Raw genomic sequence first — 21,541 nt, forward strand, 5'->3', positions numbered from 1 at the left:
TTAAACTAAGCACAACCATTAATGGTAGCGCACCTATGTCGCATTTGGCCCAACCAAAATAAATCGTCCGTCACTTTTTTTTATTACAGCATTACAGTTTCATGCCCTTTTTTACCTTAGAATCTTTCTATGCATGTACATGTATACAGTTGCTTTGTTACTTTAATCAATTTCACTCTGTCGCGTCTGTGGGTGTATTTGTATTTCGCAAATCTCTATTTGTAACCCTTGAAAACTTATAATATTGCTGTATGGCATGCTGTCATGTAATATATGGTTGAGGAAGTAAAGACCATTTAGCGGCTTTTATCCACAGCACTCGGCACTCCCGATGTTGGAATAGCCAGCTGTTTCAAAGACTCTGCCAGTCCGCAACGAGATATATCTTAGACACTTCTAGCTCATTTTCTCCCTACTAAGCGAACACACGCACTACTAAGTGGCCCAAGAAACATCATAACAAGTGTGACTTAATTACTGTGAAAAAAAAGAGCCCATGGAGGTAATGTGAATTTCAGGAAGAAAATGGGCGTTGGCCACGTTGAACCTAAAAAAAGTTCGTTGAAATGTGATATGCATGAACAAAGTTCTGTCGCACAAGAAACTCTGGCAAGCTTCCTACCTCATAACAGGACAACATCGGGCTTGTATGCATTGTGAAAAAAGCCGCATTAGATTTCTGAGAACACTAGCTCTAACCACCGTCATACTCTGCTGTCTAATCTGGAGGACGGTTGTCCTGAAGGTTCGTCCCAAAACTTGTTGTTGGTACTGCGAACAACCTGATTTAATGATGATTTTTTTTTTATGGCACAAGGGCAGCTATGGCCAAAGAGAGCGATAGCACAAGGTGTTCTTGTCCTACTCATGGTGAGGTCAGTGACCCATTTCTCAAGCACCTCACCGTAAAAAGCCAAGCACCTGACCAGGGGAAGCTTGTACTTATTGTATCACTGGTGAGTACCCGGCGGCACTGGGGATCGAACCCCGCGCCTCCCGCATGCGAGGCGGATGCTCAAACGACTAGGCCACCACTGCGGTACAACCACCTCATTTTTGACGAAAGAAAAACGTACAGAAATGCAAACAAGAAAAGCGATACAGCCAATTCACCGCAATTTATTGACTGCAGTCCCGCAACGTTTTCTTCTAAACTCCATCAGAGCGAAAAAAGTTTATTGAGTCACGCTGCATCAGAGTAATATTCCCAAAATCACTTCTGCCGCTTGCTTTAGCAGAACAGCTGGAACCTGAAAGTTCTTTGTTCAAGTTGTTTGATGCTTTTCGTCAATGATTCCATAATGAAAAACCCCTGCGTGAGTTCCTGAAAATAACTGAGGATGTTGTGAGCACGGCTTCACTACAGTGCTCTATCATAACATTCATGCAACGTGCCGTCCTTCAAGTTGATTTCGTGGCCATTTCCATCGTCCTGCTTTCCACAAATAGTCCAAAAATTCCATCCAACCCCACCTTCGCGAAACATTGTTCCACAAGTTGAGACACATCATTACATCAGAAGCGCAGGATATAACTGGCAGTGAAGTCGCTGGCCCCAAAAATCACATATTAGTATGCACAAAGTGGGCGTTACGTTGATGATCAGCAGTCGGCTGTTCAACCATTCAGATCTTGATTCACTGAACCGTGTGGCCTTTGTCTTCAGATTTGACGACATGAGGGACGCCCCGAACTTGCGGCAGCCTTTCTGTAACTCAGAGCAACGGCAGGTTTTTCCGAGGCCGATCGTTTAGCCAAGTCTCACGCATGTCATCGAGAACACACAGGTAGCCTTATACCCGGGCGCGGACGTCATGCCTTGATTCGAAGAGAATTGCGCTGAGATTCATTTCCAGTGACATCTCTGATACTCTGCTACGTAACTGTAGGAAGCGTCTGTTCTTGGTCGTTGAGTGCAGTACTAGGTACTTTTGCTTGGCAGTAGCAGTACTTGCGCAGGACCTCGTGATGGATGCACTGCGATTGATTTCCGTACTTGTTGATGCGGCTTATGTCCCCAGAGACGTCAACCTCTTCGCCACCGTTCACGAGCATCATGCCTTCCAACATGGCGGCACTTGGAAGCACCTCCACCGTGACCCTGAGCCGCCTCGTCGCGTCTGCACTCTCCTTCACGTCGTCGACGACGAAAAGTTCCTGGGCGTCGTGGACACGACGCAGGCTAAGTCTGGCGCATCGACCCACGACTGGTTCACCGAGTTCCACGGAGTTCAAAAGGTCGTTGACCTTTTCGACGAGCGCCGTGGCCGCCTTCAATACGAGTGGGCTGTTTAGTTCTATAGGAACCTCAGAACTGCATGAACAGTACTCGGACGGTATACCCGCTTGCTTGCAAGTTCTCTCTCGTGGAACCTTGTCGAAGAGGCTGATGCCATAGCGTGAGTCACCTTCATCCTTGAGACCTGCGCCGCTTGCGAAAGAGGCGATGTCTCGGAGCGTGGTGTAGGTGTCGAAAGGGGTCGTTAGACGACCTGCATTCGATTCGAGGTTCGACTTGATGTCAGGCAAGTCGAGTCGAGTAAGGATCGAACCGGATGAAACCTCGCGCTGCTGCGACCTTAACCAGTCAGTTCCGGTGGGCAGCTTCAGTGCGAAGAAGGGTAGACGCTCCTCAATGCGACCAACGAATGTCGATCGAATCGAATCGAAGCGGTGCCCGTGGTCCGACAGGAAGAAAAGGAACGTGTTGTCCAGGTGACCGGTGGAGTTAAGATAGGCTAGAAATTCCACGAAGTCGTCGTCAGCGGCTCCGACCTGCTGCGAGAAGTCGTGGCTTATCTCGACGAGGTACGAGAAGACGAAGAAAGGCCTTTCACTGCCGCTTGAGTTGCGACTGTCGAAGTACCGCTTCAGGTAGTCGAGTTGAAGCATGTGCTTGGGCGTGTTACCGAAGCATAGCGCGGAACTGGACATCAGAAGGAAAGACTCGTAGACTGCAAGCCAGAAGGGTCGCAGATAGTAGTCCGTGGGCGGCTTCGTGAACCCTCTGGCAAGGTAATTAAACAAGGCGAAGGCCGGGTAGTCTTCGGCGAACAACGTCTCGTATCCAGCCTCTTGAAAGTCCTTCCACACGATGTGGACGTCATCGTAGACCTTGTCTTTCTGGCCGGGTTTCACGACTTGCTCCGCTCGCTGACCAGTCAAAAGCGCTAGCAGGTTGGGAAACGTGTTGTCCCCGACCTTGTTCATGCCTCTAAAGACGACGGCGTTCAGCTGAGTGACCAGGTAGTTGTACGTCTTGGGAAGGAACCGCATCATGGACAGTCTCGAGACAGAGTCCAAGCCGAAGATGAGGACATTCGGCAGCTGCTTGGATCGCATACCTAGCACTTGTCTTCTCGAGTCTCTTAGACCACGCGAAATTGCATTTAGTCTTGTGGGTTTTTGAGGTCTCCTGTCCGAGTGATTCACTGTCGAACTCGTTGGAGGGCGGCGCCTCACCACCGCTGCGTGGATGTTGCTGTAAACGGGCCACTTCAAGAAGTTGCTACAGCTGACGGAAACTGTGCCGTCGTTGAGAGGTATCTTGTCCCGCGTGAAGGGGAAGGCTTCGCTGTACGTTATTTTGTTGTCGGTGACGCGGAGGACTGTCTTGTAGCTGCACTGCAGGTTAGAGAGTGAGTAGCCAGAGGACTCGTTGAATCGAAGGTTCCCGTAGGAGTCAACGTACGTCAGCCAGGGCTGGCGAACCTTGAAAGGAAAAGAAGAAACAAAAAAAGTGGTAGACTTTAACGTAGTTAAACCAAGTATAGACGTGCGAAATCATGTGCTTAGCCTGTTCGGCTCATGGTTTTGCTTTGCTGTGCCATCGGCACGTCTGGCGACGATACCAGACTCAGGTTAAAGCTCTGATCGAGATTAAGCTGATCTGATCAGTTCATGCCGCAGATGGAAGTTGATGAAGACGATCATGTGCAGTGCACAGCATGAGTGAGTGTGTTTTGATAGACTAACAACAACAACAACAACAACAATAACAACAACAACAACAACAACAACAACAACAACAACAACAACAACAACAACAACAACAGATTAATACGAGGCGTGATAGGCTGCGGCTATAGTGCTCTCGTGCAGTGGCCAGCGAAGCTTTCGCGCCGCCGCGGGTTCGAAGCCCAGTCGAGGGCAAAATTTCTTCTATTTCTGCATGGGCTGTTGCTATGCTATAGGTTTGACCAAGGTCACCCTAAAAGTCACATTCCTATTAGCTACGGCTGGCGCGACGCTCCGCCGAACTAACCCGAGCTCGCCCGAATTACTCTATAGGCTTCACACAATGTTCTTTGCCTTCAAGACCGCGTTAAGTATTGCTTTCCCACTAGACTGGTACAGCGCTGCTATGACAGAGATGGTTTAGTTTGGTTTTATGGGGTTTAACGTCACAAAGCGACTCGGGCTATGAGGGACGCCGTAGTGATAGGCTCCGGAAATTTCGACCACCTGGGGTTCTTTCACGTGCACTGACATCGCAAAGTACACGGGCCTCTAGAATTTCACCTCCATCGAAATTCGACCGCCGCGGCCGGGATCGAACCCGCGTCTTTCGGGTCATCAGCCGAGCGCCATAACCACTGAGCCACCGCGGCGGCCCTCGACAGAGGAGTGTTATGGCCGAACTATTTGCACGTCGCATTTTGAATACAGACTTCATAAAAGAGAACGTTCGGACGCTACGCGAAATTTCCATTAGCACTTCACTGTTGGCGAAGACGATACCCAGCGCTTTTGAATGAGGAATTTTTTAACGGGAAGTTCGGTGCACCTATAAGTAATACTTATTGCCAAACATTGGCCATAGACTTGCGGGAGAAAGAGCTGGCAAAGGTGGTTTAAACATTGGTTATAAAACTTGAAGGACCTCTTCATAGATTTTACGCGAGTATGTATATAAAATGGTAGTATAGACGAAGAATATGATTTATTTATTTGGTCATACTGTTATGATAAGTGGCTGTGCCTTCAGCACGGCACAAAATACTCCTCAAATGAAAGCACCGCGCACCAAAATCCCGTCCACACGCCGCCATGCGAGATCCCAAAGAAGTTCGATCGATAAGAGCATCCGTGTGCGCTATTATCGGCCTCTCAGGCTTATTTAACCCTTCGAAGCCAGTCATCTTCGGGGAAAAACACATTGAACCCTATTTTTTCGCGGAGCAGAGTTCTTAAAGTGCGCTGCGCAAATAGGGTCCCACCCTTAAACTTCGCGAAATGTGTTGTGTTGAGTTGGGTTTAATGGCACATAAGGCTATCATGCGCCAAGATCAAGGTATAGGAGAATTGTTTTCTCCAGGTTTCTGCTAATATATGAAAAAAAAGAAGCATGATGGTGTAGAGGGTCTAAAAAGTTAGTTCATTCTACCCAGGCCCCCCGCCGCGGTGGCTCAGTGGTTAGGGCGCTCGACTACTGATCCGGAGTTCCCGGGTTCGAACCCGACCGCGGCGGCTGCGTTTTTATGGAGGAAAAACGCTAAGGCGCCCGTGTGCTGTGCGATGTCAGTGCACGTTAAAGATCCCCAGGTGGTCGAAATTATTCCGGAGCCCTCCACTACGGCACCTCTCTCTTCCTTTCTTTCACTCCCTCCTTCACCCTTCCCTTACGGCGCGGTTCAGGTGTCCAACGATATATGAGACAGATACTGCGCCATTTCCTTTCCCCCAAAACCAATTATTATTATTATTCTACCCAGTAATGAAAGAGGAAAGAAATTTTATAAACGGCTGATAGTAAAACCTTTAAAGAAGGCCGTGTAACATTAGCAAACTTCACGAAACGAGAGAAGCCGCAAAAGTAATAGTCGCTCAGCATAAAAGCGTGTTGCCATGAACCCGCAGAATCTGGGCCATGGAACAGTCGGATACAAGCCGACAACAAAGTGGCAAGTGCCCCTCAAAGGAGCCCCGACGCCAGCCAATGGCATTGACAGATTCTCATGATGTCATGGTTAATCCGCTTAAAATCAGATAGCATGACATCGCAGGAGGTGGCAGATGCCGACAACGAAGTGACAAGTGCCCCTCAAAGGAGTCCCTACCCCAGCCAATGGCATTGACAGATTCTCATGATGTCGTGGTTAATCCACTTAAGACCAGCTAGCATGACATCGCAGTAAGTGATTGATGAAAAGGGATTAACCACAACGTCATGAAAATCGGTCGACGCCACTGGCTGGAATGCCTCTTTTGAGGGGCATCTGCTGCTTCGTTCTTGAATTGTATCCGACTAGAGTGACCTCGACGACAAGCGCTTGTGCTGCTTATTCCGGCTTACAGATTACTGCCACCCATTAATACTCGTCGCGGCAGGTTGTTCAGCGGTCGCAGCGTTTCGCTGCTGAACAGAAGAAGGTCGCGAGATCCAACCCCAGCCGCGGCGACCGGATTTCGTTAGGTTTGGCTTAGTTTTATGGGCTTTAACGTCCCAAAGTGACTGAGGATATGATGGAGGACGGTGGAAAGCTTCGAATACCACCTGGGGTATCGAATGCGACCGCCGCGGCCGAGATAAAACACGTGTCTTTCGGGTCAGCAGCCGCGAGCATCATGACCACTCGGCCACTGCAGCGACCACATTTCGTTCGGGACAAAAAAAGCAAAATACGCCAGGGTGCATTGCGATGTCAGTACTCGAGGCGGTCGAAATTTATCAAGCCCTGTATACTATACTACGAGGCATCTTTCATTTCTCCTGTTGTTCACACTCTCCCCAATGAATAATAATAAACAATAATTGGTTTTTGCGGGAAAGGAAATGGCGCAGTATCTGTCTCATATATCGTTGGACACCTGAACCGCGCCGTAAGGGAAGGGTAAAGGAGGGAGTGAAAGAAAGGAAGAGAGAGGTGCCGTAGTGGAGGGCTCAGGAATAATTTCGACCACCTGGGGATCTTTAACGTGCACTGACATCGCACAGCACACGGGCGGCTTTGCATTTTTCCTCCATAAAAACGCAGCCGCCGCGGTCGGGTTCGAACCCGGGAACTCCGGATCAGTAGTCGAGCGCCCTAACCACTGAGCCACCGCGGCGGGCCCAATGAAAATGAAAATTGGTTTTGAGGAAGGGAAAGGCGCACTAACTGTCTAACTACTCGGTGGACACCTCAACCGCGCCGTGTGTGAAGAGAGGAACTCAAAGACGAAAGAGGCGCCATCGTGAAAGCACAAAGGTACTATGTGTGATGTTAGTGCACGTTAAGGAACCCCAGGTGGTGCAAATTTGTCGGGACCCTCCTTTGTCCTAATTAATTACAATGTCTCCACGACAACGCTCCCCTGAATCAGCATGCTGACCTTCATTATTAGCCCCGCCGCGGTGGCTCAGTGGTTAGGTTGCTCGACTACTGATCCGGAGTTCACGGGTGCGAACCCGACCGCGGCGGCTGCGTTTTTATGGAGGAAAAACGCTAAGGCGCCCGTGTGCTGTGTGATGTCAGTGCACGTTAAAGATCCCCAGGTGGTCGAAATTATTCCGGAGCCCTCCAGTACGGCACCTTATTCTTCCTTTCTTCTTCCACTCCCTGCTTTATTCCTTCCCTTATGGCGCGGTTCAGGTGTCCAACGATATATGAGACAGATACTGCGCCATTTCCTTTCCTCGAAAACCAATTATTATTATTATTTATTACTTCATTATTAGGTTGGAAGACGCCATTTTGAGTCCCACAGATTGCACCGCGGCCCGCGGCAATGTAGTATTAGACGCTCTCGTGCCTAAATGAAGCGAAAATGATACTTTCGGTAAATACATTTTGGTGTTGCTAACTAAGCCAGTGACCCAGACTGGCGCCCATGTCGTCACCCTCGAAAGGTGACATTGGCATCGTGGCACACTTTAGCTCTGATGTGCTTAGTGAGAGTTTGGTGGTGATGTCGCTGTCAACTTTGTATACTTTCCGTTGTCGGAACGGCAGTATGCGCACGTAAGGCGTGTTTTCCTCTCTCTATAGCCATCACCGAACAGTCACACCGCGCTGTGCACACTGGTTCTCTCAAAGCCTATAAGCAAGGCACGAACAGGCCCAACGACGTATACCTTACAGACGACGGGTGTGATCGGGTTCAGGTATGGCCACACGGCTGGGTGGAAAGGGTGTAAGGCAGGCAGCGAGCAACTCTGGCGTGGGTCCCTCGGCTCCTGGGACTCGGGGTCGTAGTTCCAGAAGCGGTGGCTGAGGAACTCGGCGGGAGCGCCGCTGCCCCGCCCTGCCAGGCGCCAGGATGGTGACGTCATCAGTATAAAGATCCCCAGGAACGGAAGCGAGATGAGGACCGCGTGATGAACCCGGTTCCTCCGGGTCATGGTGCCCGCGCTGCACAATAGAATTTGTACATGCATACACGTGCAAATGATGCAGCTATAACAGTTATAATAATAATATTAATTGGTTTTGGGGGAAAGGAAATGGCGCAGTATCTGTCTCATATTTCGTTGGACACCTGAACCGCGCAGCAAGGGAAGGGATAAAGGAGGGAGTGAAAGAAGAAAGGAAGAAAGAGGTGCCGTAGTGGAGGGTTCTGGAATAATTCCGACCACCTGGGGATCTTTAACGTGCACTGACATCGCACAGCACACGGGCGCCTTAGCGTATTGCCTCCGTAAAAACGCAGCCGCCGCGGTCGGGTTCGAACCCGGGAACTCCGGATCAGTAGCCGAGCGCCCTAGCCACTGAGCCACCGCGGCGGGTCAGCTATAACAGAACATATGGAAACACGCCTCACAGACTCTAACGACAACGACGTGATAAAACTTTGGCGCCGTTTTAAAGACTTGTGCCAGCTCTGTATTGATAATTTTGTGCCTGTTAAATACAAACTAGTTCAGTTCACCAACAAACCCCGTGGATGACACGTGAAACTATCCGCATGACACGCAAGATAAAAAGGTTTAGGAAAAAACGATTACAATTCGATCACATTAAAGAAATGAAAGAAAAACTTGCGCGCGCAGTACGCGCGCGCAGTACGCTCACGCCTCTCCGCTATCGCGGATCAGTGGTTTCCTTATGTAACAAAGGAACCCGGCATTTCTGCCTTCTTTCAGTCTCTCCTTTATCCCTTCCCTTACGGCGCGGTTCAGGTGTCCGCCGAGATGTGAGACAGATACTGCTCCATTTCCTTTCCCTAACAACAAATTCCATACCAATTCCACGGACCTCGAAGGAACGCTACTTCAATACAGTGTTACCAAACTTTATTGTTGAAAAGTTCTGGAACTATTCGAGCGAAAAAAAGAAACCAATATCAGAAATTTGCATTGACAGATCAATCATTACCGACCACCAGGATATTTCGGGTCATTGCAATGATTATTTCCATGGTGTATTTTCTAAATCCAGCATTTCCTTATCTAAGGACAAAACGTTTCACCCATCTGAAGCGAATTTTATTTCGTACCCTGGCATATAGTTTCGATGTTATTAAACTTAAAAACTAAATCTTCATGTGGTCCTGACAACCTTGCAAACATTTTTTTAAACTATATGCTGAATGTATTGCCAAATTCCTTCTAATTATATTTCGTGCTTCACTACTTGCTGGAAAATTACCGGATGACTGGAGGATTGCCAGAGTTGTGCTCGTGTTCAAGAAGGGCGACCGTTCATTGTTAGAAAACTACTGTCCAATATCACCGACATCCTCATGTTGTAAATTAATTGAACGTATTGTTGCCAATCAAATTAATGAATTTCTAGATAAACACTCACTACTGTCTAATGTTCAACACGGATTTAGAAAAGGCTATTCAACGCTGTATTTCTTGATTTTAGCAAAGCTTCTGATACAGTTCCACATGACAAGCTAATATTAAAACTTAGACCTCTTGAGCTTCCAGAAATTCTGATAGCATGGATAACGAACTATATAACAAACCGCCGCAAGCTCGTAGCAATTAATGAGCAACAATCTGGCTGTATTCCGGTCAACTCCGGAGTCCCTCAAGGAGGTGTCCTAGGGCCGTTCCTTTTTAACTTTACATAAATGACATTACTACTTCAATTAATTCCACTATGAAAATCAGGTTGTTTGCGGACGATTGTGTACTTTTTCTAGATGATCATGCACTTGAACAAAATGCGCCGCCGTGGTGGCTGAGTGGTTATGGCGCTCGGCTGCTGGCGCGAAAGACGCGGGTTCGATTCCGGCCGCGGCGGTCCAATTTCGATGGAGGCGAAATTCTAGAGGCCCGTGTACTGTGCGATGTCAGTGCACGTTAAAGAACCCCAGGTGGTCGAAATTTCCGGAGCCCTCCACTACGGTGTCTCTCATAGCCTGAGTTGCTTTGGGACGTTAAACCCCCTAAACCTAAACTTCAACAAATGATCAAATCGATTTAAATGCTTCCCTTGCTGGCATATTTAATTGGTGAAAAATCCGGGGAATGCGGCTTATACACTGAAAAGACGGTCTTTCATCGCTTCTCTCGTGAAAGAGCTCCACTATCCTTTACTTACATGTTAGGTTCGTAGCCTTTGCAGGAAGAAACCAAATATAAGTATTTTGGTGTCACTCATTAAGGCTGCGAACTGGGCGAGCTGGTACTGATTCCTATTTGAACAGCGCAATAAAACAACGGTACACAACGAAGAATGGACACCACAAGCGCTGACTCGCAACTAGATCCTTATTCACGTCAAAGGTATCTTAAATACTAAGAACACCAAACACAAACCAGAGTGAAAAACAAAGGAAAACAAAAGAAAAACACAAAAGCTTATCATCATGCCCACAACGGTGACAATCGGCACGAGCGCAAAGCTACACATCTTGGCCGGATAAATACATCATCTATTTATCAGTTAGTGCGACAGGAGGGTCACTAATGCAACTATCTGATTCCAAGCGGATATCTAATATATCACGCGTTAGGCTGTCATTATGTTTACCTCAGATGACGGTGTGAGAAAACAGAGGGGTGCATGTACCTTCTCTCATCTTGTAACCTTGCCCGTCACTGGAGAGAAGGTACATGCACCCCTCTGTTTTCTAACACCGTCATCTTACGTAAACATAATGACAGCCCAACGCGAGAGATATTGGAGGCTTTTCACATCCGCTTGGAATCAGATAGTTGCATTAGTGATCTTTCAGTAGCACTAACTGAAAAGGAGATTATGTAGTTATCCGGACAAGATGTGTAGCTTTGCGCTCGTGCCGATTGTCACCGTTGTGGGCATGATTAGCTTTTGTGTTGTTTGTTTTGTTTTCTTTTGTTTTTCACTCTGGTTTGTGTTTGGTGTTCTTAGTATTTAAGATACCTTTGACGTGAATAAAAATCTAGTTGCGAGTCAGCGCTTGTGGTGTCTTTTATTGCGCTGTTAATAATAATTAATAATAATTGGTTTTGGGGGAAAGGAAATGGCGCAGTATCTGTCTCATATATCGTTGGACAACTGAACCGCGCCGTAAGGGAAGGGATAAGGGAGGGAGTGAAAGAAGAAAGGAAGAAAGGGGTGCCGTAGTGGAGGGCTCCGGAATAATTCGACCACCTGGGGATCTTTAACGTGCCCTGACATCACACAGCACACGGGCGCCTTAGGGTTTTTCCTCCATAAAAACGCAGCCGCCGCGGTCGGGTTCGAACCCGGGAACTCCGGATCAGTAGTCGAGCGCCCTAACCACTGAGCCACCGCGGCGGGTATTATTGCGCTGTTAAAATATGAATTGGGTGTCACAATTGCTGACAATTTATTATGGAATTTACACACTGACAATATTTGTTCTTAGGCCTTGCGTAAATTATATTTTTTGTAACATAAAGTTAACAACTGTCCACCTAACGCAAAATTGCTTGCTTATTATTCATTAATTAGACCTGAACTTGAAAATGTATGCGTTGTTTGGTACCCGTTTACTAGACAAAATATAAATGATGTCTTGAAAGGGTGCAGGAGAAACCTGTACGATTCATCAACACAAAATTCTCTCGCTATGACGCTCCCTCACAAATAATGGGTTATAATGGCAATGAGCTTCTTGAGCAGCGAAGGAAAAATCTTCGATTGCGGTTTCTTTCCGTGCTTTTTAATGGATATTTAGCAATCAACCCTTCATCCTATCTGCCTCGTTCAACCTCCAGACTCACTCGACACCATCACCCGAATTCACTAACCCCTTATTTTGCACGGACGGATGTATTCGAGTTTTCATTTTTTCCCGGAACCATAGCAGAATGGAATGACTCATTGTTTCCTCAAGGTCTGCAGTATGGAATAAATAAAATAAAATAAAAATGGCGAATTTCTACACAGTACTGCTAAGTTAGACATATTGATTAAATAAATACAAAGAGAAAGAAATACCGAGCACGGAGGCACCTGTTACCACCCCGTTTCGAAGGGGACACACACACACACACACACACACACACACACACACACACACACACACACACACACACACACACACACACACACACACACACACACACACACACACACACACACACACACACACACGCGCGCGCGCGCGCGCACGCACGCACGCACGCACGCACGCACACATGCGCATGCACACGTGCACGCAACGTCGAATAAATGCTGTAAGTTCCTGCACTGTAACGTTTTTCATTTTTGGTGATTTCTTTTTATACGTGTGTGCGGAAAGAAGATACTTAAACTAACAATTCCCTCTACTCTATACCCTTGTCAGCTCATTAAAATGGTTGGTACAAATTTCGAAGCACCAACAGACACAGCAGCACGCCACGAACCATTATTTACGAGAGGAAAATTAAGAAAGGTGAAAGGCTCGAGGACCTGGTCCAACAGGGAGAAACAAAAATAAAAAAGACATGCAGGAGTAAGCGTGTGCTTTATATGACGTGCGAGCCCTGCTTGTAAATATACCATGCATCGATCATGCGACCTCAGCTCTGGGTACACGTGGCAATCCCATACCGGGTTCATGAAAGTATTGGTTTGTAGCCGCCTCCACGCGACAACTTCTCTATTGTTTAATTTCGGGTCTGGTGGGGGTACGTCCCAACTTGCAATGGTCAACAATTTTCCCCGTAATTTTGCAGGCGCTCCTCTTACCCCCAGTGCTCGGGGGTCTCTACGGCTGCCCGGCAATAGAGAACTCGGGCTAGCTCGTGAGCAGCCTCGTTACCAGGGTCGGTGGCGTGTGCGGGTGTCCAAATTAAACGAATTTTCCTATCCAGCGGTTGTTGGCTGAGGATCTTGGCCGCTTCCTGTGAGGTCCTGCCTCTTCCAAAATTTTGAAAGGCAGTTCTACTGTCGCTTACTACGAATTTCGCTTCTGTTCCTACGCAGGCGAGCGCAATAGCAGCTTCCTCCGCAGTCACTACGTTGCGCCCCCGGGTGGCTGCCGCGGAAACTAAAGCCCCTTGGCCGTTGACGACCGAAGCTACAGCCGCTCCCGCCCAGCCACCCGCCGCATCAACATACGCTGCGTCCGCTTTCTCCATATTGCCGAACCTCAGCTCTGGAGCCTCGGCTCTCTTGGCCCTGCGTTCTACCTTGAACTCCGGGTGTCTATTTTTTCGGGAAGGGGGGGGGGGGAGGGGGGGGCGTTCCAAGGCGTTCCTTCGTTCCCTGTCAATTTCAACTTCCATTTTAATCCCTATTTCGGGATTTATACCAACGACTACTGATCCGGAGTTCCCGGGTTCGAACCCGACCGCGGCGGCTGCGTTTTTATGGAGGCGAAACGCTAAGGCGCCCGTGAGCTGTGCGATGTCAGTGCACGTTAAAGATCCCCAGGTGGTCGAAATTATTCCGGAGCCCTCCACTACGGCACCTATTTCTCTCTTTCTCCTTTCACACCCTCCTTTATCCCTTCCCTTACGGCGCGGTTCAGGTGTCCAACGATATATGAGACAGATACTGCGCCATTTCATTTCCCCCAAAACCAATTATTATTAATTTATACCAACCACAACCCTAGACCAAATAATTTGGGAGTGCCCAAATTCTACCCGGGGCAGGCAAAAATATTGATAGTAGAGAAGCCTTCGAGACCCTGCTAAGAAGCCCGGACCCTGACCTCCAGCGCACCACCATACATCTGGCGAAAGAGGCCGCTTCCAGTCAAGGACTGCCAGCCAGCCTCTAACCGCGGACGCGCAACTCCCCGTCTCCCAGGCCTGCGTGCCGGGGGGGCGGGGAGAAACGTCTTTTCTGGTGGAAATTAAAGTTGTTCAATGAAAGAAGTGAACATACCGTGGTAACCTGGCTGTAGTTAGCCTCACTAAATGCAGGAAGTGAGCTAATGAGGTCACCCTGTGTACTTGCACAGCCACCTTTCTAGACCGCTGAATGCTCGTGTTTTACAGGCAAACTGGCCCCCACTGTAGCTGCCTACTTGTGGAAATAAAAAGAAATAATGGGCGCTTAGTAGCATTATGCGTTTAGAGTGTGTTAGCTTTTGAAGCCTTCGTGCACTATGTATAGCGATCCCTAAGTAGTGCGAAGTTTCTGGGCGGACTGTGTATTTGTTGGAATGCTACCGCTTTTTTTTTTCGGCCGTACAGCTGCCTAGTCACATTTCGCTGACTCTTGCTAAGTAGCTGTTATCCGTTTACGTTTCCTTCTGAGTCATTCTTAGTGTCGTTCTGAGTCATTAATTATACAGAGTCGTTTATTTATTCACATTTATACTCTTTTATGGGGGGGGGGGGTGCACTTCCTGTGGCAGTCACCTTCCGGCCTCTCCTCTCCCCTACCAGCGGAGAGGGGGATATCGCTCTCTTCACTTTTTCACCTGCCAACAGTGGCAGGTGGCTCTTCCATGTAAACAGCCTTACAGACGACGACACCACTCAGAATGGGGCTTCTAACGCTAACACATAAAAAAGGCGTTAGGAGCAGCAGGTGTTCGTCGAATATATATATATATATATATATATATATATATATATATATATATATATATATATATATATATATATATATATATATATATATATATATATATATATATATATATATATATATATATATATATATAATTGGGTTTTGGGGAAAGGAAATGGCGCAGTATCTGTCTCATATCGTTGGACACCTGAACCGCGCCGTAAGGGAAGGGATAAAGGGGCGAGTGAAAGAAGAAAGGAAAAGAGAGGTGAAGACAGTTATTTAATGGGATATAAGGTGGACCGAAACAGTACCAATTTAGCTCTTCTAGTAGGTTGCATTAGTAAGAGAATTTTAGCATACTAAAGACTACTAGATTACTGTTTTAAAGCTGCACACCCCATCTTGCGTGCAACATGCGAGTGCGAAGCAGAATTACGTAACCCGGTATACTACGCACACGTTAATAAATCTCCACTATGATAAAAATCTCAACCAGTGACGCGGGACGCGCGTGCATCTGTGTGACGAGGTACACGTGAACTGAGTCGGTGATTAAAATTATGCGGCGTTAAGTGTATTGGTCAAAGGCTATACCAATTGCACCCTTCTGCGAATCTTGATCCGGTTTTGACACGGCCTTCCTTCCTTAATTAGGGCGCATGCGTGTCATGGCGCAACAGCCAGCTTCTATAACGAGCCTCCTTCAGACTTAAACATAGCGCCCGTGTCAATTCACTCTCACCCTACGTGTGTGCTGTAAAGCGCATAGTTAAGCCCGTTGTTTGGTTCATGGTTTATGAGGGTTTAGCGTCCCAAAGCGACTCAGGCTATGAGGGACGCCATAGTGAAGGGCTCCGGAAATTTCGACCACCTAGGGTTCTTTAACGAGCACTGACATCGCACAGTACACGGGCCTCTGGAATTTCGCCTTCATAGAAATTCCGCCGCCGCGACCGGGATCGAACCAGCGTCTTTTACGCCCGTTGTGTCTAGGGGATGCGGGCAGAGCACTATTTTTCTTATTCCACAGTGTCCAACCTATTCTATGCATAGCATAGCCAGCTGTTGCGACATGCATCGCGCTCGTCTAAACTTAAAACAAACGCCTCAAGCAACCAAGGAGTTGACAGGCATGAGTATGCAATTCTAGTTGCAGTCTGTCCCCGATTTTATGGCGAATAGGCGCCTGCTCCACAGCTGTAGAAATATCGAGCAGCTCGTTAACCTCGCAGCAGACGCAGTCACCCACTGATCGGCCGTGTCCGGTTCATACGACGCCTTCCTCACCGGTTCACTGTGCGCTCCGCTTGGCTGGCCGCAGAGTCGAACTTCGCGTCGCGCAGACAGCAGAGATCGCTTATCGCAGCTAACCGCTTCGGCGCACGGGAACTCTGAACAGACTTCGTGCACCGTTCAAGCACTCTGAGTGATGTCCTAACTTGTTCTTTGGAACGAAGTGACATGTCTCAAAGAATGATCCACACAATGGAGCTCCGTGAGTTTCGCCACTGATTTTTTTTTTCTGTTTCGCTACTCTGCGCACCGACTACAACGTTATCCATGTTCATGACAGACTGTCTTCGTGCATATCACAACACTCATCGAAGGCATCGTTCTAATTCGAATACCAATAATCATTGCTTAGCCATTCACCGAGTTTCAATATTCAATCCTCAGGCCTCAGTCAGATCACGCACACACCACCAGCGAATGCATCAGAATGAAGACGCGCAGACCGCTGATCCTGGCAGCGGCAGCGCTAGATGAGCATTCAAATTTGTGATCGCCCGTCTCTGCCTGTAGTATAAATGGCCCGCTATTCAGTTCCAGGTTATCCAGCATTATCTTGTCCGCATGTTTGACTTCCGAGCTCCCACTGCCTTTCATACATACGTTCGCATTTTCAGTATTATTTCTTAGTTCGCACCAACCACCGCGATTAGGTCCGTTTCACTACAATGGATTGATAACTGGTCCGAGCTGACAGCACTATCAGCCATGAACTGCCCAGAATCTCCGAGCTTATATCGATGGTGCTCATAGTCCCGGTGCCCGTTGGTGCACCACCTTTACTGGTTTGAACACGCAGGTGTAAGGACAATGAGCTCCTGGTTACGACATGGTAACTAACCCGAAATGAAAAACACTATGAACAGATGAAGGGTGGTATGACACCGACGGCACACGAGATCTCCGTTATGTTTTTTTTTCGCGCCATAGTTACTATACCGCAATCATCACTCAACACCAAATGGCTCAACTTTCTCGAGCTTGCGTACCATCGGATCCTTTCAGCTAGTGTGTGTTCCGTCGCTTCTTTTCGTAGTCCGCTGTGTTTCTTTTTCGCCAGTCACTGTGCACGTCGCAGCCAGTCACTCATATCAATTAGCCAAATCTTCTCAGTTAATCGCACGACGAGCTCACGACACACACGATAGAAGCCAGCAACATTTGAAACGCAGGCAAACACAGTGAAATAACCCGCCTTCCATGGCGTCAAAACACAGCTGGCAACTTCCGCATAACTGTATACCAGCAGTTCTTACAGGACATTTCACGCTCTTTCGTAGACCGAAGAATGTGGTCCATTTTGGTTTGGTTTATGGGGGTTTAACGTCCCAAAGCAACTGAGGCTATGAGGGACGCCGTAGTGGAGGGCTCCGGAAATTTCGACCACCTGGAGGTTCTTTAACGTGCACTGACATCGCACAGTAGACGGGCCTCTGGAATTTCGCCTCCATCGAAATTCGACCGCCGCGGCCGGGATCGATCCCGCGTCTTTCGGCTCAGCAGCCGAGCGCCATACCCACTCAGCCACCGCAGCGGCTATGTGGTCCATTTTAACAGGCGTACACGATCACGAACTACGGGATACACGATACACGAACCTACCTTTGGCAGTGCCACACGCCGTCCGGGTTCCCACGCTTCCGTGCAGCACAGATCGCATGCGACTCAAAGCAACAGCGGCGGCGGGGCCCGATGACACCGCTCCGCTATTTGGCGACACCACCGCGGCTACTGCTACCCACAGCCGGCGACGGCACCCGCCGGGGAACATGTGCGTCTTGCACAGCGCACACACACAAAACGGATGTGGCAGAACGCAAGGCCGCACACACACTCGATCACGTGACGGACGAGCATTTTCTTTTTTTTTTATGCTGTTCGCCGTCTCGACGAGCAAGCCACATAGACGAGAGTGAGGGAACAGGGATTGTTTGAATCGGTCGCTTGCGGATCCGCATGCCGTTAGCCGCCGACGCGCGCATGTATCGTAAGCGTATGCTGCCGATATAACATACACTTTGTGTGACGGTGAAACGTTCCGTCGCCGTACAAAACTGGGATTGTAGCCAGCTGCAAACACCCGCCGCGGTGGCTCAGTGGTTAGGGCGCTCGACTACTGATCCGGAGTTCCCGGGTTAGAACCCGACCGCGGCGGCTGCGATTTTATGGAGGAAAAACGCTAAGGCACCCGTGTGCTGTGCGATGTTAGTGCACGTTAAAGATCCCCAGGTGGTCGAAATTATTCCGGAGCCTTCCACATTGGCACCTCTCTCTTCCTTTCTTCTTTCACACCCTCCTTTATCCCTTCCCTTACGGCGCGGTTCAGGTGTCCAACGATACATGGGACAGATAGTGCGCCACTTCCTTTCTCCAAAAACCAATTATAATTATTATTAGCCAGTTGCAAACATGGGGGGGGGGGGGGGCGACCAATACAAGAATCTCTTTTCACAAATGAGACGGGTCCGAACTCGGCTGGCACTTGAATATAGTCGGATGCAACTCAAGAATGAAGCGGCGAATGTCCCTTTGAAGGAGGCCCTCCCAGCCAATGGCATCCGCCGACTGTCATGACGTCGTGATTTACTCTTTCAGGCGCCATTTATCATTTCGATTGAAAACAAACATTTTTCCGTAGAGATAGTATACCCGAGCCTCAATGAAACCAAAATTTGTTAGTTTTCTAACGGCACACAATAATGGTCAATTTCTTGCACGCATGTAAAAATTTCTAACCATTTTCAATTTGGAAGGTGAACATGTCGCTAGACAATAAAAAATGAATTTATTACAGGCGGCAAAAATTCGTCAGCAAGAAAGTAGCGGAGGACGTGAGACTACGTTTCCTGTTTCGAGGAACAGTAATTGCTGCTTTTCCTACACTTAGCCTAAAAAGGCGCCAAACTTGCAATATGAAGGATGTTACTTTCACCTGAAACGAAAAATATCTGCGCTATGTAGGACACATTTCGAGAAAAAGCTGCCAGTACTTAATGAACACAGTTGTGTACAAAGCACTTTAAAAGGCTAATTCCCTTGAACCCGCTAGAGTGTCATTGTGGAGGCCTTCAAGTGCAAGTAGATTAATCACGATTTTAGTTAAATAATAGCGACGTGACGACAGCCGGTGGGCAGCATTGGCTGGAGAATACCCAAAAATTCTGGACAAAAGCATTGTTCAGCGGGAAACCGGTCATGAACGCAATTTTTAAAATATAATGTAAGATTTCACCATAACAATCAATATATCCGCGTATCAGCCGACAGCAGTCTTGTATTTTTTTTCTATTCATGTTTTGCTACCGCCAAAGCGTTCCCCATTGGTCTTATACGGCAGTCTAAACTGTTCAATGCGATCGATGGAAACACTTTAAAAGAAAAGTTTTGCTGCATATCCGAAGAACAGACCATTACCTTCAACGTTTCTATAACAATTTCTTATAATTTTCCAATGTTAAAAAATTTTTGGCCGAGAGTGTTGGACATGAGCCCTCAACATTTCCATAACAGTACCTCACAATTTGGTTGGTTGTCTTTTGGGGAAAGTAAATGGCGCAGTATCTGTCTCACATCTCGACAGACACCTGAACCGCGCCGTGAGGGAAGGGACAAAGGAGGGACTGAGAGAAGGAGGAAAGAGGTGCCGTAGTGGAGGGCCCGAAATAATTTCGACCACCTGGGTATTTTTAACGTGCGCTGAGATCGCACAGCACACGGGCGCCTTACAATTTTCCAATTTTCAAAAATTTAAAGCGAAAGCTTTACTGGCCGCGAACTTGCGATTTCGACGCGGCGGTGCTCTGAGGAGGCACATGACGTAACAACGCGCGCCTCGCCGCGGAGCCGAACCGGTCTGGCCGGGCCGGCGGCGGCCGGCGCATTCAGCGCGAAATAAAGACGTGCTCCAAGTCTCCGCCAGTGCGGTCAGAGTGCGCCGAAGCCGCCGAACGCGTCGGCGGTCAAGCGCAGTTGGAGTATAGAGGGTCTCGCTTTGGCCGACGTGACGTCGCCGTGCAGCGCGCGCGTTACGCCGGAGTAGAAACGCGCCTTAACAGAGCCTGCGCTTAACCGCCGACCAACGTAATCGGTGGCGGCATCTATGGGAGCCACTGAAACCCCCCGCACACTCACTGAATAAAAAAAACCTGTGCCCAGGTTCGGAATACAACCAGGGCCTTCGGCGTTTCAGGCGGACACGCTACCACTCCGCCACGACGGCTCGAGCTTAATTTAACCATGAATAAAGACGCATCTAGTGAATGCACTCTTCAGATCAGAGGTGGGCAACCTCATGAGGTTTCGACCTTATGAGGTCGACCTCAACCTCAAAATGACCTCAACCTCACGTCGTGAGGTGAGGTTGACGTGAGGTCGGCGACGGCTCGAAATTTTGTGAGTGAGGTTAGCAAATCAGACCTCAACCTCACGCGTGAGTTTGAGTGAGGTCGAAATTTCGTGGTCGAGACTTTTTGCAGTTGCCACGTCTTATACTCCGACGAGTGCCGCTTCCGAAGCGGAATTGCAGCGCATCACCGCAATGACGCTTGGTTTTCGGTTTCCCCTGTTTGGTATCGCTAGTGCGATAGCTGCTTCTTCATGTCAGACTCACAAGCAGCGGTACGCAATTACCTCAGAGGCCGCGTTGGCGCTCCGTGTTGGGAAATTTTGGAAAGGTCTAATCCTTCCAACATCCAGATCTTCTGGACGCCAGGGCACCTCTTAACGACGGGCAATGAGGCGGCCAACACAGCTGCTCGAGCTCTCCTCCTCCGAGCATCTGGCACGCAGCCTCTCTGACATAGTTGACAACCCCTCACCCTTACTAAGCTACGCAGAAATTACGGAGTACTATAAGATCACAAGAAGGGAATATCCTCTTCCTCACAAAACCCGAAGTAAATATGAAGAGCACATAATCAGGCGAGTACAAACTAATACTCTGCCCAATCCTTACCTAATGAGTAAATGGTACCCAGAAACCTACAATTCGTCCTGCCCCTTCTGTGGAGCAGTTGGCACACTCTTTCACGCGGTTTGGGAATGTGAAGAAAACCCAGACTTGGACAGCAATCCCGATCCGACTCATGAGCGCTGGGAGGCAACCCTTCATAGCCACAGCCCACTCGACCAGAAATTGCTGGTTGAGAGGGGCCGGATTATGATGGCGACCAATGGGTTCTCCTACTGAACCCACCCAGTTTTTGTGCTCTGAATAAATGTTTTTCCTCCTCCTCCTCCCCTGTTTGGAGAATCGGATGCCACAGTTCCCTCTTAGCTTCCGGTGCTGCGCCGTAATGTCCGTTCAGTCCAAGCCTACAGGAAAACGCACCCCTGTGGTCTTCCCGGAAGGAGTGTTACTATCACAGCACGCCACTCTCCCTCCCCCTTGATCCGCTGGCGTAGCACCCGGC

General features: G+C 48.5%; 1 protein-coding gene across 1 annotated transcript; it reads right to left on the bottom strand.

Annotated features, from left to right (window-relative positions):
• Positions 1 to 1,100: 1,100 nt before the first annotated feature.
• On the bottom strand, positions 1,101 to 17,889 carry LOC144101131 (uncharacterized). Its single transcript, XM_077634168.1, has 3 exons — positions 17,733 to 17,889; positions 8,057 to 8,333; positions 1,101 to 3,711 (listed from the first exon to the last, which is right to left on the bottom strand). The coding sequence occupies exons 2-3, from the start codon at positions 8,321 to 8,323 to the stop codon at positions 1,876 to 1,878; spliced, it is 2,103 nt and encodes a 700-aa protein (XP_077490294.1). The 5' UTR covers positions 8,324 to 8,333; positions 17,733 to 17,889; the 3' UTR covers positions 1,101 to 1,875.
• Positions 17,890 to 21,541: the final 3,652 nt, after the last annotated feature.

The sequence above is a fragment of the Amblyomma americanum genome, chromosome 8 (assembly GCF_052857255.1).
Source record: "Amblyomma americanum isolate KBUSLIRL-KWMA chromosome 8, ASM5285725v1, whole genome shotgun sequence".
Taxonomy (NCBI): domain Eukaryota; kingdom Metazoa; phylum Arthropoda; class Arachnida; order Ixodida; family Ixodidae; genus Amblyomma; species Amblyomma americanum.

Bases quoted from the DNA above. Each gene is read 5' to 3' on its own strand.
- LOC144101131 (XM_077634168.1), bottom strand. From the start codon at position 8,323: ATGACCCGGAGGAACCGGGTTCATCACGCGGTCCTCATCTCGCTTCCG. The intron at 3,712-8,056 runs GTATACGTCGTT...TTTCCTTTCAAG, and splicing joins TCACACCCGTCGTCTGTAAG to GTTCGCCAGCCCTGGCTGAC.